This window comes from Cydia strobilella, chromosome 24, assembly GCF_947568885.1.
Source record: "Cydia strobilella chromosome 24, ilCydStro3.1, whole genome shotgun sequence".
Taxonomy (NCBI): domain Eukaryota; kingdom Metazoa; phylum Arthropoda; class Insecta; order Lepidoptera; family Tortricidae; genus Cydia; species Cydia strobilella.
This window is the reverse complement of record NC_086064.1, coordinates 3,079,403-3,095,518: the sequence shown is the minus strand read 5'-3', so window position 1 is coordinate 3,095,518 and position 16,116 is coordinate 3,079,403. Positions and strand designations below refer to the sequence as shown.

Below are 16,116 nucleotides of genomic sequence, written 5' to 3'. Positions count from 1 at the left end.
TCATTTCTTTATACCTACCTTTTATGATAATGTACGAGGGGCGTTCAATAAATTCTCGGTATGTGAATGAAAACAAACAAATACGATAAGTTTAATATTTTTATTTTTCAATATACTCCCCCCCTATGTTGATACACTTAAAAGATCGATCTATTATTTTTTTTAATCCCTCATAAAAATAATTTTTATCTTTGGTGTCAAAATGCTCCTCCACTGCCGCCTTCAACGCTTCATCGTCAGAAAATCGATTTCCACGCAGATCCTTTTTAAGATTGGGGAACAAAAAGAAGTCACTGGGGGCTAAGTCCGGACTATACGGTGGGTGAGTAATAGTTTCAAACCCAGATTCAAGAATAGCCGCCTTGGCAATATGAGCAGTATGCACAGGGGCGTTGTCATGCAGAAGCAGAACACCTTTGGTTAATTTTCCTGGCCTCTTGTCTTTGATTGCACCCCTTAATTGACGTAGAATATTAGCGTAGTACTGTCCTGTGATATTTACACTCTTTTGTTTGTAATCGATCAGTAATATTCCTTCACAATCCCAAAATATTGTGGCCATGACCTTGCCAGCTGAAGGGATGACCTTGAACTTCTTGGGATGAGCTGTACCCTTAACGTGCCACTGCATGGACTCCTGTTTACTTTCTGGGTCATAATAATGAACCCAGGTTTCATCTCCAGTAACTATCTTTTGCAGCACCTCATCAGGATTTTCACCGCACAGGTCAATAAAATCGGAACAACAAGCTACTCGCATATCTTTCTGAACCGGTGTCAGCATTCGCGGAACCCATCTCGCACTTACTTTTGACATATTAAGATGGTAATGGATAATATCATGTATGGTACCAACAGAAAGACCGGTTATTTGAGCTATTGATTTTACCTTCACTCGGCCGTCTTCCAATATAAGTTTTTCCACTTTGATAATATTTTCTTGTGAAGTAGCTACTACAGGCCGGCCTGGTCTAGGATCATCTTCAATACTCTCTCTCCCACGTTTAAATTCACTTGACCACTTTTGAATGGTAGATAAAGAAGGAGCAGACTCACGGTAAACACAATCCATTTCTTCTTTTATAGTTTTTTGATTTTTACCCTGATTGGTCAAGAATTTTATTACGGCTCGATGCTCTAATTTAATTAACATTGTTAAATCGCTCATGGTGCTCACGTTTGTTCGGCAATTGCAGAAAAACGAGAACATATCGGTTTGAATTTTACTTTTTTTTTTAAAGTCTATGAATGACTCTTAGTGGCCAGTAACAAAAGAAATACTCAAAAAGGTTGTAAGATATCAATATCGAGAATTTATTGAACGCCCCTCGTATTTCTCATGTTATTAAAATGTGAATTTTATTTGCATCCTTTGCTAGTTTAAATCATAGACTAGTGTTTAAAAGCGAATAATTAGTAGATTGTTAACCAAGGGATGAAAGGCACTCATTTCTGCCGAGGTATTTTGGTGCTCGAACACAGTGAGAGCGCCAACAGTCCGAGGCTGAAATGACGCCTTTCACCCGAGTTAAACACTCTACTTTTCATTTCGAATACGAGGAAAGTAAAATGCATGTGTTTTTTTTAAAACATGACCAAGTATACATTTTTATAGTATTTCTTAAGGGTACTTTCGGTTAGCAATTTAGGCAAAAGTATCATTATTTATGGAATGGAGAGTCAAATATCAGAATGGAAATTGTATAACAAATCCATTTAAACTCAAATTTGAATTGCTTATCGTAAAAAAATCAAAAAAATCGTACTTCGAACGTAAAATGCTCTAGTGCAGACGCGTATCATTTTCTGCACACCTTTTAGAACAACAATGACCCTCTTTCAGAGCATGAGAAATGAAAACGAATTATATGTCAGAAACGTGCATGTGACGCCCTTAATATAGCAATATCCATACACTGCGAAGACCGCTTAGCGTTGCCGAAATCAGCAAAAAACTGTCCAAAAACAGGATTTAGCAAGGAGCTAAGTACCAGGGCCTCATGAGTTACGAGGTGTCGTTGGCCGGCCGGCTGCAGCGTATGAAGGTGGCGCGGCTGCTCGAGTATCTTGGCTACTTTTTGCCTTATGTATTAAAGTACCACTCACAAGGAGCTAGTACCAGGGCCTCATGAGTTACGAGAAGGTGTCGTTGACCGGCCGGCTGCAGCGTATGAAGGTGGCGCAGCTGCTCGCGTATCATGGCTACAATATTTTTATTAAACTACCACTCACAATGATCTCCTCAGGGTCAGCCTCCACGATGACCTGCTTGAACTCGATGTCTCCGTTGGCTACGGCCTCCGAGTCGTAGTTGGGGTCATTCTCGTCCTCCATGTACTCCTCCAGGAGTTCGGAGCCCGGGGCTCCCCATACGCCCTTGCCGCCGGCGCCTCCTGTACAAAATAAAACAGAGGTAGTATGGATCATGTATTGGACTGCAAGGTATTTCAAAAACCTGCTAAACGTCCAGCCTCTCACAGCTAAACTATGGAATTTCTGGACCGATACAACATTTATACCCTCAAAACATTATTACCCATATAATTTTATACCTATACTAGCTTTTGCCCGCGACTTCGTCTGCGTGGAATCAGTAACAGCAGCTAGAGTAAGTTTAGTGCCTGGATAAAGTGTAATAGCAATCATTCAATTTGAGCATAAGGTTAATTGCTTGACATTCATTATCAGGCAATTAATTAAATCTCTCAATTTCACCGCCCTTTTCACTATCATTACGGATGATTTCCGACATAAAAACTATGCTATGACCTTTCCCAGGACTCAAACTATCTCTACGCCAAATTTCAACTAAATCGGTTTAGCGGTGTAAGCGTGAAGAGGTAACACACAGACAGACAGACAGACTTACGCATTTATAATATTAAGTATGGATAGAACCTTTGTCATTCAACAATAGTAATTTGAAATTTAATATTGTAATAATAATATGCATGGCTAGCAACATTTACTATTAGGTATTAAGGGTTATATTAGCATAATATGCTTACTACTTAAGATACTATTGCATGCACGCAATTAATATTAACACATGGCTTTGTCATGTCATGGAAAAAACATTTTCACATTCCTTATGGCAGAACATATCGCCGCTACACTTACTCAACCTCGTATCTGCAACACCCGTTTGATGACAAAAACACCCGTATTCCGAATGAAAGAAAAGCGACATTCCCATCAAATGATTGTTGCAGATATGAGGTTGAGTAAGTATAGCGACGATATTAAGGATCAACAATGTATATTCATGTCATGATTCAGTCAATTTACTATGATTCCTGAGACTCTGACTATGACAGACAGACAGTGAAGGCTTATATTGGTCCGTTTGCCACCGACCGAACCGTAAAAGGGTAACATTATAGTACAGATGGCATCCTATCCGCCGCCATACTATCATCACTAGATAGTATAAAACAAAGTCGCTTTCCGCTGTCTGTCTGTCCCTATGTATGCTTAGATCTTTAAAACGGATTTTGATGCGGTTTTTTTTAATAGAGTGATTCAAGAGGAAGGTTTATGTGTGTAATTTGTTAAGGTTTACCCGTGCGAAGCCGGGGCGGGTCGCTGGTAAGACATATACCACAGTGTAAAAAGTAACAGTGGACAGACGCCTTTGATGTTTGCGTAAATGCCGACACTGTACAAGTATCAGTAGGGTTGTCACAGACTTTTACACAACTGCCCAAGACTTACACGACTTACTAAGACACGTTAGCCCTGTAAGTAGTACCGAGCTACTTACAATGGCGATGTATTACTCCGACAGTCGTCAGGCCTAGCTGAGTTTCTTGGAGTCTTCTCGGCTAGGCTAGGTTGTAGCGAACTAGCGTCAAGTCTCCCATTAGCTCGATTCCCTTTACACCCTCAGATCAGGTTGAGACCGCTCGGGGTCATGGTGGAAGAATGAATGCGCGAGCCCATGATGCCCCCATACAACGTCTGAGAGGGTGACGCCGCAGGGGATGTTAGTGGGTATTCTCCTCCCTATCCTCTGGTTAGAGGATGTACGGGAGGAGCGAGTCCCACATACCACCCCCCCCCCCCGGCTTCCCCAGCCCGGGGGGTGAGATGCGTAAATGCTAAATGCATGCATTTACCCCTGCGTAATAAAAAAAAAAAAAGGTTGAGACCGCTCAACCGATCTGCGCTGGAGCGAAAACTCTTTAGGAGTATTCCAGCGTAGCAAAACCGTCTCGTGTTTTTTTTTTATATTTACACAAAGGGTACATGCTTACAAACAAAATTTATGCATCGCCAAACTGTAACCAGTTTGTTGGCGATTGAAGCGCTCAATAACAAAATGGAATCATGCACCTGAACAAAATAATTAGCAGCTTAAACAGTAATCCTTATATATAACATAAAAACTAACATGCACAAATGCCTAATAAGTAATAGTTATTTACGATACAAGTGCGGAAAATAGGAAATTCGAAACGAGTGGCGATAAATTAAAACACGACCGCAGGGAGTGTTTTAAATCGACACTAGTTGCGAATTACCTATTCGCACGTGTGTCGTACAACGTTTTACAGTACATATGGCCCTTTAAACTTTTGACATATGCACGAAAAGTGCTCTTTTACGCACTAGTGCGAGAAAGTAGCACCATATGTACTGTAAATAAATTTTCCCAATGCTCAATTTTCTAAAAGGTATGTTTTTAGTCTCTTTTTAAGGACCGGCTTACTAAACCTAGATTTATCTCTCAACCACCCTATTTCCTTAAACAGCCGCAGTGTGATGCGGAAGGGTCCTGGATTTTCCCCAGGCTACCATCCCCCCACACAGTCCTACCGCTCTAATTGCCCTAGAGTGCAATAGAGCCCAAGTCAGGTTTAAAAAAAATTGGCGATGTATGCAGCTCGGGTGCGCGCGACCCACCCCTCGCCCCTCGCACCCCGCACGTTTGCCCTGTCAAATGTATTGTTTTATAGACTGAGGATAAACGTTAGGTAAATATTAGTTCCAAGTTTCATGTAATTTCAGCATGTTGTTTTAGAATAACTTCGATTGTATGGGAGCGGGTTTTTGGCGGCGGCTTCGTGTGACTCTTAAGCCCAGGAACTACTTTAAAGTAGGGATGTACCGACTAGTCGCCGACTAGTCGGGAAAGCCGACTATCCGGCCACATTTGTAGTCGGCGACTAGTCGGCAAAATTTGCCGAATAGTCGGCACTATTTAATCTTCAGGAAAGATAAGATTTTTATTTCAACTCTTTCAATTCTACTCTAACAAAAACAGTCTTTGATATTCTGTTGACGTTGAGAATCTCAACATTGAGAATACTTTGAGAATACAACGTTGAGAATAACAACTTGAGATTGGCTGGCCGCTGGAGCCGATATAGCCGCCGGTGTCGGTGATGGTGTCGGCGGTAGTTGCGGCAGAGAAATGGAACGAGGTGATGAATCGCTAGATTTAATTGCAGCGGCCAGCTGAGGCATTTGGTGTTTGTGTTTATATTTGATATGATTTAGTAACGAGCACTGGGTGCACCTCACTTTATTTGCATCGCCTTCAGCATCTTCAAAAAAAGTCTACACTCGCGATTTCCTTTTCGACATTTTTCGTATTTATTAAGAGCACTATATGTATTATTTATTTAAGCAGTTATTACAATTTCTTGTTTTCGCTATGAAACACGAAAGGGCGACTAATAAATCACGAAAACTTAGGTAGACAAAACTAGTCATACGTAAACATGAACGCAAGACTTGTGCTGCCAGAGGGCCTACCGCGAACCACGTTCGACGTGTTGCATCCCTGTCACACTTACGTACTAATTTACAAGTGCGACAAAGAGGCAACACGTCGAACGTGGTTCGCGGTAGGCCCTCAGGAACGAGGCGACCGAAACGGTTCCGATTGCATCCAAACTCTGCCGAAACCAATGATCGGCCAAGCCGACTAGTCGGCCATCTGAGCGCCGACTAGTCGGCTAGTCGGCCAAATCACTAGTCGGTACATCACTACTTTAAAGAGATCTGGCACAGACCTATTAGAAGAATAAAGTGCATTTCCTAGAAACTTAGAAATAGTAAATGGGTAACCTAAATTCATAGAAAATTGAGACATTCAACAACACAATATTCTGGCATTTGCCCAGGCAAATTGTAATTTACATGTTGCTGATAGGATAATATATATTCATGCACACACAAACAATTCAGCCTATATGCGTCCCACTGCTGGGCACGGGCCACCTCTCATTCGCGAGAGGGCTTGGGCTAGTCCCCTCACTAATTGGGGACTTCACATTCTTCACATACACCTTTGAATTTCTTTATGGATCTATGCAGGTTTCCTCACAATGTTTTCCTTCAGATGAGATGATGTTTTTGTGTTGAGATGGTTTGCAGGTTTGGACACGTGAAAAAAAAAACCGGACAAGTGCGCGTCGGACTCGCCCACCGAGGGTTCCGTACTTTTCAGTATTTGTTGTTGTTTTTGCAAATAAATATTTATTTTATTTTATTATTCAAATTAGTTACACAGGCTACACAGCATTACAGTATTACTACCAAGGCACTGCGAACTACAAAACAAATAAAAATACAAAGATACAATTATACAATACAATTAAAAGTATTTAAGATTTGGGCGACGACATAACAGCGTGGCTCCGTTGCGTCGTCTGACTTGGTGTAGAATTCGGCAAGTTGCCCCGGAACCGCCGAAACACCACACCCTTCGGCCAGAAGTCCGAATATCTTATCTTATCTTATAGCGGCAACAGAAATACATAATACATCATTTGGGAAAGTTTCAACTGTCTAGTGTACTCGTACTCTATCACGGTTGATGAGATGCAACCTGGTGACAGACAGACGGATAGAGGAGTCTTAGTAATATTTTTACCCTTCGGGTACGGAACCCTAATGAGTGAAAGAAGGCTAACAGAGAGTGTATAAGGGACACGTAGAAGCGGGAGTTGGAAGGGGTAGACCTCGGCGGACTTTCTCTGATCAGATCGGGTAAATCCTGAAGAAAGGCCAGGTCAAGAGCACCCTAAACCGGCGAGGGTGTTATGAGGAATGTTATGAATGTGAAGGAAGTGAAAGAGGTATGTCAGGAACGTAGCAAGTGGAAATCCGTGGTCTCTGCCTACCCCTCCGGGAAATACGCGTGATTATATGTATGTATGTTTTCCTTCACCGAAAAGCTAGTGGTATATATCAAATCAGAAATGATTATATCCGCAGTAGAAGTAGGGTCACCGACATATCTCGCAGAATTGCAAACCTTAAGTGGCAGTGGGCGGGGCACATTGCTCGCAGAACTGATGGCCGGTGGGGCCGAAAGGTTCTGGAGTGGCGTCCGCGTACCGGAAGACCAACTGCCGGTAGGCCTCCAACGAGGTGGAGCGACGACCTGGTGAAGGTCGCGGGAATTCGGAGGATGCGAGCGGCACAGGATCGGTCGGAGTGGCGAGTCTTGGGGGAGGCCTATGTCCAGCAGTGGACGTCTATCGGCTGACATAATGATGATGATGATATATTAAATTATATTCCATACATACATAAGTATATTCATGGATATACATGAATGTCACGTTTGTAATATTTAAGCAGTTGTTTACCATTTTAAACTTATCCTTAATCAAATATAGCTCTTATAAGTTTAACCATATGATTCATTGTTTGTTGTATGTGTTTTAGGTATTTAAGATAAGGTAAGGTATTATCAGTGAGTATATTAGTAAACATTGTTTTTGTTGCGCTATCAGGGATTTGGTTATCTTGTCAATGGTTTATAATATAGTTATCACGTTAGAGGTAATTTGTAAAAATAAAACTTTATGAAATTAAGAATAGAGTGGAAAAAAATTGTTACACTTGAAATTTGAATATAGTGACGTGACACTTATATATGTGTGACGTTTTCAATTAAAAGGTACCACATTGTCGCTTAACATAAGGACGAAAATTGCTTGTATCTTTATACGAAAAACCTGTCAGAGCGTTAGGCTTGTGTAGTACATGTACTAAAATCAAAAAGACACGATTCCCTCCACTGTACTAGACCGAACTATTCCCTAATGATTCTGCTCTTAGTGCGTTTTAGTACACAACACGCAAACGATACACAATGAGAGCGAGGACCGAGGAGTGACAATGACAGCAAAGCGATCCGAGTGATCCGACTCATCCGACCAAACTAAAACTAAATGTTGACTCTCTCTGTGTACTACTGTACTAAAAGACCGAACTAGTACAGTTGTGAGATTGTACTAGTTGGGAGCGATCTTTTCAGTGAACGAGCATGCACAACTCTACAGAGCGTCCTTATGGCAAGTGACAATGTGGTACCTTTTGCTTAAAAACGACACATGTAATTGTATAAAGCTAAGGCACAGAATAAATAATAGTACTTACTATAGTTACTATATAGTAAATACTATTATGGTTTATAATCATGATGATCAATCACTCGTAAGATAAGATATGAAAGTTTATACATTGACATTTTAAGCTGCAGTGTCTACCTACACTGCAAATTTAATGTATAAGGTAAACAAGTAAACAATCAAATGATTTACATGATAATTATATGCAGATAATTATGTTTTTGTGTCAGTCGGCCTCAACTATGCCGAGATGAGTATTTGACAGGTTTTAGATATAGATACAAATCTAATCTATTGTGACCAAAATATGCTTACTGACAATAGCTGTTAGCTGTAAAATACAAATAGTTTATTTCCAAAAAATCATTACTTCCACACTAGGCAAAGGCTGACCTGTGAGGGAAATCATATGATTGACTTCAAAAATGATCAGATTGACCAGGTCAACCAAAGTATAGAGCACCCTCTTGGTGAGGTATCCAAAATAGTTAATAAGAAACTAATAAGAAATTCTGTCCATTGGCTCGTTGGGTGGACGACATTCGGAAGACTGTGGGTCACTTCTAGATGAGACTGGCTCAGGAGCGGGATAAGTGGCGTACTAGAAGAGAGGCCTATGCTCAGCAGTGGGCGATAAAAGGCTGATATGATGATGATCATAAGAAATTTGGTTTAGTAAATTGCATACATTACGTGATTTGTTACCTACACAGTACACACTAGTTTCCAATATTTGAAACTGTCTGGTTACAAACAAGACTACTATTTTAATTTCAACAATAACTATACAGAAACGTGTAATTATGAAAATGAAATATTTAAAAGAAATTTGCCATAAAAGAATTGCCCTGTTAACAAGTTGTCCGAACAGAACGAGTGAGAAAGTTGCTCGAGAGAATTAATTAAAACAGAAAACCCGTTTGTCAGGTCTAAAAACAAAACAAGCTGAGCCCTTTGTTGTGTTTTGTGTATGGAAAACATAATTGACCTTGGCCTATATTCGTTTAATTAAAAAAAAAGTTTTATCCATTCAGCCAACCGGCTACGCTATTCTTAAACCGGAGGGTTGACGATGTCGCCTTAAAATAGCCTTGAGCGATCGAAAGTTGTTTACAAGCTTAGTTTCGTAATAATACGTCGACTTCTATTAGTGACCTACGCCAATCGATAAGAAACCTTTAACAGCGTACGACGTAACTGCGCAGAGCCGGGCCCGCGTGACCTTGAAAAATGCGGCTATACGAACAAAAAAAATACATATATACGCGACCACCGGTGCGTAGTAAACAAAATATTATGTAAATATTGTAAATAGCCGTTTACGGCTCAATTCACGCCGTAGGGGTTCTAGAAAAATCTATCGCGTTACCGGCAGGTTAAATCGCGATGTAGTTTGAAGGTAGATTGGTAATTTACCTTTTTTAGGCAGCCCGCGCCCGTGGCCATTGCGCGGTCGGCGGCTATTTTTCCAGCTTCTATATCTAGGGAGCGGCGTCGGCGTGCTAACGCCTCCCTCCTTGCTGTTGGTTCTTGCGAGCTTCTTATTCCTATGACGGCGTTTCAAACGCTCGGCGTGGGACGTCGCGGCGTCTCCGGCGCCCTCGTCCGCCGGCTTCGCGTTATCAGTATCAACCGCGGCCACGTTTTCTAGTTCGGAAGCGATGGGCTCGACTTCCATTGTGGCGAGATATAACTGACGCGGGTTAAACAAGGGTTCTTATTGGCAACAATCAGCACTAGTGAGAGTATTTGAATTTATTTAAAAAAAAAACGCTAAGATAAAACGTGTTTTCGCACTGATAAACAATAGGTTCCAGCCAGCGAGCACGTATTTGTTTTGAGAGCGCACACCGGTGTGAAGTTTGGTAAATAACAAGCGGTAGTTGTGCAATGCTGCCAACGTGACATATTGCTGAGCTACCACGAACCACGAAAACTTTTTTTCATACTCTGATACTCTTCTCCGTTTTCTATTTGCAACATTTTTTTGGTAGAAATGATAATATTTGATAAATGTATACTTTGAATAATTAATTTTAAAATTAATTAATTTGTCAAAACAATTACGATTTTCTTACAACTTGCTACACAAAGTCACTTTAAATTCGAATCAGTGAGTGAAGTGAATATTCGAAACATTAGTAACGCCTTATGTCGTCAATGTTGACAATATAACAAAAATGAAAGTGTTGTCATAAAAATGAACTCTGAGAAATATTTGGGTAATGATGTAGACAAAAAAGAAAATATTTTTATCAATGTATCGGGGAACACAGATTATACATTATGGTAACATTCATTAGGTCGATTATATTGCGTCACAATCGATACTGGGCGCATCACTACAAAACAAAAGAAAATCTTAAAATAAATAAAAAAGAATCGCAAATCGCAAATGTCAGTCGTCAACGCTATTGTTATTGTTTTGTACTCGAATTTATAATGAAAAACCATAAAGAAAACCTATTTTCGACGAAGTTTCGCTTACTGAATTCGCAAGATTTTTCAGAAGAGATAATCTGGTCATCAAGTGACTCCAGCGAGTTCGAAGATGTCGACAACAAAGCGAATTTCAATAACATAACCAACAAGAAACTAAATCGTAAAAGAAAACGCAAATCAAAGGTTCCCAGCAACGTTTCCAACTTGGATATCACTATAATTGACGTGACTAAAGAAACTGAAGGTGATAAATCGCCAGTTTTAACTTGTAAAACTAAATGTAAGCCGATAGAAAATGTTCTTGATAAGACGTATTTGATACCAAAATCAGCTGAATATAACAACAGTAAAGCTAATCTGACGTCGCCTGTGCTGTGTACTGGTGCACAGAGAGCTAATATTAGCATGAAGAGTCCTGTAATAGCTCAGAAGTTTGCATCGTCGGTTCACAGTCCTAAGGTGAGAAAAACATTGTTTAGTAAATGTAAGAATGATAATAAAATCCAAGCAGAGAAAAGAAGTATCTCTCCTGTACTTAGTCACAATTTTCCACGTGACCGAAGAAAAATACCAGACGATAACAATAAAATAGAAATTGAAAATACTCCAATAATAGAAACAAAGAATTCTATACAATTAGAAGACAGGTTTTTTAGTAATGGAAGCTCTAAAAGTAATGGAGGCTTTAGTAATGTAGATTTAATCAAAAAAGTGAAATCATACTTTGATAATCAATTTAGCTCTGAAAATTGTTCGCAAGTTTCAATTGCCGATACTCCTACACCACAGAATACCTCAAATGATGATGTACAGATAATATCCATAACTCAAATGACTTCAACTGGAAGTAGCTTAAGAACAGTAAAACACACAAATTCCACAGACAATTCTGCAATAGAAGTAGAAAAATCAAAGAAAATAAGATATAAAAAAGATGGTCTTGCATACAGACTATGTTCACTTTTAAAAAAACACAGTGCTAACATTTCTCTATGGCAACATGAAAGGTTCCTGGCTGATAATTCCAATTTTAAAATTCCCAAAGGTGAGCACTTGGTGTTACGAATTCAAAAAGTCGAATTTAAGTATGGAAGCTATCTACTGGACACTATGGATATAAATGATGAGGCATTTTTAATCTTGATTAACAATAGTTATGTAAATAATTGTGTTTTTAGTGTTGATAGTATATTTAAGTTGTATGAGCCTTATCAAATATTTAATTTTGGTGAAAAAAGGTTGATTGTTAACGTTAGTAAATTTGAATGTATAATTGTAAGCCAATTTATAACTAAATAATTGTAAGCCAAGTACCTATCCTTCTTCAGAGGGACTACTATGAATGCACATCTATGTACAGCACAGATTTAATATATACGCTAGATGACGCAAATGTCACGATTTGTTTTGAAACCGTTGTGCCGACTTTTTCATAAAAAAGTTACGCATAATATAATTTTAAAATTACTTACCTGTGATAGGAAATATGTCGTTGCCTTTGGGTGCTCGCAATTTTTGGTCTGTTGCAGTTAATTATCACGCAACGAGGCATTTTTTAAGTTTTCACGGACGTCCGGCTGCAACAACTGACGCGCGTGGACTGTCAAGACGACGGTCTACCTCGACACTTGGTCGGGGTTCAGACACGCAAAGTTCAGATTCATTTGTGTCATCTGTGGTATGGTATATTTATATCTGTGATGCACAGTATGCTCTGACCTTAACTGGATGCATGTATGCTTATTGTAATGATAATTTCAAGTTTATAGCTATGTTACCTTACTTACTGTACCTACCTGAAAACCAAAGTTATTATACAAGGGTCCATTTTGTTACTACATTATTGTTATTAGCTTTCCTTGACTTGTAGATATTTATGAATGTATTTGTAATTATGAACATAAAACGACTTGAATTGAGAATGAGAGTAGTTTCATTTAATACTAGCATCATAATCATACTTGCAGTGGCGTAACTAGGGGAGGGGGCAGAGGGGGCAAGTGCCCCGGGCGCCATCCAAGGAGGAGGGGGTGGGGGGGCAGCAGGGAAACTTGTCAAAAGCAAATTTGGTGACTGCCCCGGGCGCCATATGCTCTAGCTACGCCCCTGCATACTTGTGCAGTTGCAAACCGCCATTACTATATGAACTCCTGGGGTCAGCTTATTTGGGTGGATAAGCAGATTTTTGTTGTTATTATTTCCAACTGTGCAGAGGAAAATAGCGGAACATCCGAACATCTTGTTATAAAGAGTATTACAATTATTTAAAATACATTTTTTTTAGTAATGTGCTCAGTATGGCATATATCATGTATGGCGGCAGTCACGTGGGCCTGGGCTTTATTTAATTTCGTGACAACTTTGAAAAAAACTCATATCTCGTTCTGTCAATCAAGAGAAACATGTGGTAACTATGTATGGGAAATTTGAGTAGCAGTGCGAGATACGAGATTTTTTTCAAAGTAGTCACGATTTGCTGTTTTCATGTAAATAAAAATCAACTTTCCTTTTACATACATTTTATTTCATACTACTATCAAACAATGTCACTTAAGACAAGTCCTCATATGAACACCGAGCACGTCCTTCCTTCGGAACCGGCGGCCGCACGCGGCGCACAGCAGCTCGCGGGGTGGTCGGTGTGCGGGCGTCGACCTGTGCGGTCGGTGTGCGCGCGAATGCCGGGTGAGGGAGCTTTGCTTTGTGAATCTGTGAGAAAAGAGACATGGTAATTAGTAGTGTGCAAATGAAAAATAACACTGTAGTGGCAGCTACTTGTACCTACTTATGACGGCCTCCTAGTCAGTTTTGGCCGAACCGTTAATGCAATTAACCATTAACCAGTACAAATTGAACCATAAACTGTAACCGTCCGTTACGGTCAATTTGTACTGGTTAAAGGTTAATTGCAATTAACGTTCGGCCAACACTGCTCCTAGCTTAATCAGTAGTGAGGTAGTGACTACTGACTATGACTACTAAGCATTTGGAGATGGTCCCGAGTCCTGGTAAGGCCATTTATTTATGGGTTTATCACAAATATTTGTTCCAGAATTATGGATGTTTTTTTTTATGTATGTAAGTATTTATTTTTATCTATATATCTATTATATTTTCGTCTGGTACCTACAACACTAGAGCTTACTGTGGGACTAGGTGGTTTTGTGTAACCAAGTGCAAGTGTGACCCATAATATTTTTTTATTTTTAGGAAAATTTTACAGATAACAGGCAACTCATTTTGGATGAGGAAAATTTCGATTGTTATACAAAAACACGAGTTATCCAGTGGAAATTTTTCAATTTTAAAAACTTTTCAGCAGCACATCAGTATACCATAACGACAAATTTTAAACATAGGTACCTCATCCCACATTCCGCACACTGCACTGGCTTGTCCCCATTATGGGCCCTGTAGTGCGCCTCCAAAGAGTGCCTCGCAGTGAACCTCTTCTCACACAACTCACATCCAAACAGCTTCACACCCATATGAGACAATTTGTGTGCTTCATACTTGCTAAACACAGCGAACACTTTAGAACATATCTCGCACACTATTGCGTCTAATGTGTGTAATCTTGTGTGTAGTTTCAATGATTTTAGGTGCTTGTAGCTCTTATTGCATATTGTGCATTTATGTTTTGTATCTTCTAATTTTGAAGTCTTACTTAGAATAATGTCATTCGTTTTTATATTTTCTTTACTTGTATCATTAGTGGTTTCAGCATGATTGGAAGTGAAACTTATGTTTATAAAATCTTTATCATCTATGATAATATTTATTTCATTACTATCTTGAAGTCCATAATCTTGGTTGTCAACATTTTCATAATTATTTATATTGTCACTTTTATTATTACAAAGCTTGTAAGTCCTTTGTATTAAAATATTATCATCAATATCATCTCTATTATCAATATTATCATCTAACGTTTCTATATTATTGTCCATATATTTTATAGTATGCACTTTACCGTGTTTCACTAAACTGTCCTTTCTACTAAAACATTTGCCACAAACAGGGCATAGGAATCTCTTCTTCCCACTATGGACAACTGAATGCTTCAATAAATGTACCTTTTGGTAGAATTTTTTTAAACATACATTACATTCAAACGATTTTGAACCTTCATGTGTCAACAAATGTCTTTCTACGTTTGCTTTATTCCTGTACAGTTTGCCACAAAATTCACAAGTGTGTATGAGGCCTTTATGTGAAAGCAAATGAGATGCCAGACTATGTTTATATGTATAACTTTGATTACATATATGACAAGCAAAAGCTTTTACATTCTCATGACTTTTTACATGACTCCGCAGTTTTGATTTAACTGTATAATATTTCTCACATAGTTCACATTGAAAGATATTTAATTTAGTATGTTCCCTGATGTGTTGTTCTAAAGTAGACTTTCTCGTGTAGGATTTAAGGCAGTAATCACATTGGTACATGTCAGATTTTGTATGTAGCTTTAAATGTGATATTAAGCTGCTTTTTTGGGAAAATTCTTTGCTGCAAGCAAGGCATTTATGTTGGCATGAAGGATTTATATCTTTGCTCAGTGAGTTTTGTGCTTTCTCCATATTTGTGATTATTCTGGAATAAATAAATTGAAACAAGTTGATTTAAGTGATAAGTTTGCATTTTAAAGCAAGATTTTTCCACAATCTACAGTAACCATGTTGAAACGAATGTTGTTCATAGGTGTAGTAATTTGAAAGTGCTAGATCGTTTTTGCTTCTAATTTAGCTTTTATTAAGTGAAAATTTCTTATGTGCACCAAAGTATGAAACTACTTGTATACATACTTACAGTAAACTGTTATTGCAACATACCTATTAGGTGCATGTAAGGCAAAGCCTAGTTTCTAAATTACCTTAAACTGCTGTAAATAATACACACTACAGTCAGAAATATTTAGTAAAATATGAACACAAATACGACACGAAAGAATACCAAAACAAAACACGTTTTACAAAATAAAATGCTAGTCTACTCACTTTCCTTAAACAGATCTAGAATTTTTTACACAAAATTGAACTGTATCCTGTAGATTTACAGTTTAATTTAGCTTGCTGTTCTATTTTAAAATGTATCAAAAGAAGACTAATGAAACATTATGAACAAAACGCAAATGACGTTTCATCTGACGTTCGAATTCGAATACACGAATGTGTGGTTTCTAATTACATGTAAATATACTAAAAATTAAAGCTTTTAAAATGCGTATTATCATCAAATTGGATTTTAACACCCCAAAAACCATTAGGTAAAAGTATTACTATTTTAAGAGAATTATTTC

The 16,116-nt window shown here is 38.7% G+C and overlaps 3 protein-coding genes across 4 annotated transcripts in view; 1 reads left to right on the top strand and 2 right to left on the bottom strand.

Annotated features, from left to right (window-relative positions):
- The window catches only part of LOC134752158 (programmed cell death protein 4), a 31,319-nt gene extending 21,118 nt beyond the window's left edge, over positions 1-10,201 (bottom strand). The window contains exons 1-2 of the mRNA XM_063687762.1: positions 9,789-10,201; positions 2,233-2,393 (exon numbers count right to left, since the gene is read on the bottom strand). Of these exons, the coding sequence (XP_063543832.1) occupies positions 2,233-2,393; positions 9,789-10,050 (423 nt within the window). The 5' untranslated portion in view covers positions 10,051-10,201. The remainder of the gene's footprint in view (positions 1-2,232; positions 2,394-9,788) is intronic.
- A 518-nt stretch (positions 10,202-10,719) lies between these two features.
- LOC134752160 (uncharacterized) lies at positions 10,720-12,710 on the top strand. The gene has a single exon (XM_063687763.1). The coding sequence runs from the start codon at positions 10,815-10,817 to the stop codon at positions 12,111-12,113; it is 1,299 nt and encodes a 432-aa protein (XP_063543833.1). The 5' UTR covers positions 10,720-10,814; the 3' UTR covers positions 12,114-12,710.
- A 647-nt stretch (positions 12,711-13,357) lies between these two features.
- Positions 13,358-15,768, bottom strand: LOC134752153 (zinc finger protein 600-like). 2 transcript variants are annotated; one of them, XM_063687752.1, is made up of 3 exons: positions 15,650-15,768; positions 14,178-15,410; positions 13,358-13,523 (listed from the first exon to the last, which is right to left on the bottom strand). In XM_063687752.1, the coding sequence occupies exons 2-3, from the start codon at positions 15,395-15,397 to the stop codon at positions 13,361-13,363; spliced, it is 1,383 nt and encodes a 460-aa protein (XP_063543822.1). In that variant the 5' UTR covers positions 15,398-15,410; positions 15,650-15,768; the 3' UTR covers positions 13,358-13,360. The 2 variants fall into 2 exon arrangements, with proteins under 2 accessions (XP_063543822.1, XP_063543821.1); XM_063687751.1 differs by having other exon boundaries at positions 15,691-15,768.
- Positions 15,769-16,116: the final 348 nt, after the last annotated feature.

Excerpts from the sequence above, each read along its gene's own strand:
- LOC134752153 (XM_063687752.1), bottom strand. The coding sequence starts at position 15,397 with ATGGAGAAAGCACAAAACTCACTGAGCAAAGATATAAATCCTTCATGC. Across the intron at positions 13,524-14,177 it reads TGTGCGGAATGTGGGATGAG|ATTCACAAAGCAAAGCTCCC; the intron begins GTACCTATGTTT and ends CTTTTCTCACAG.
- LOC134752160 (XM_063687763.1), top strand. The coding sequence starts at position 10,815 with ATGAAAAACCATAAAGAAAACCTATTTTCGACGAAGTTTCGCTTACTG.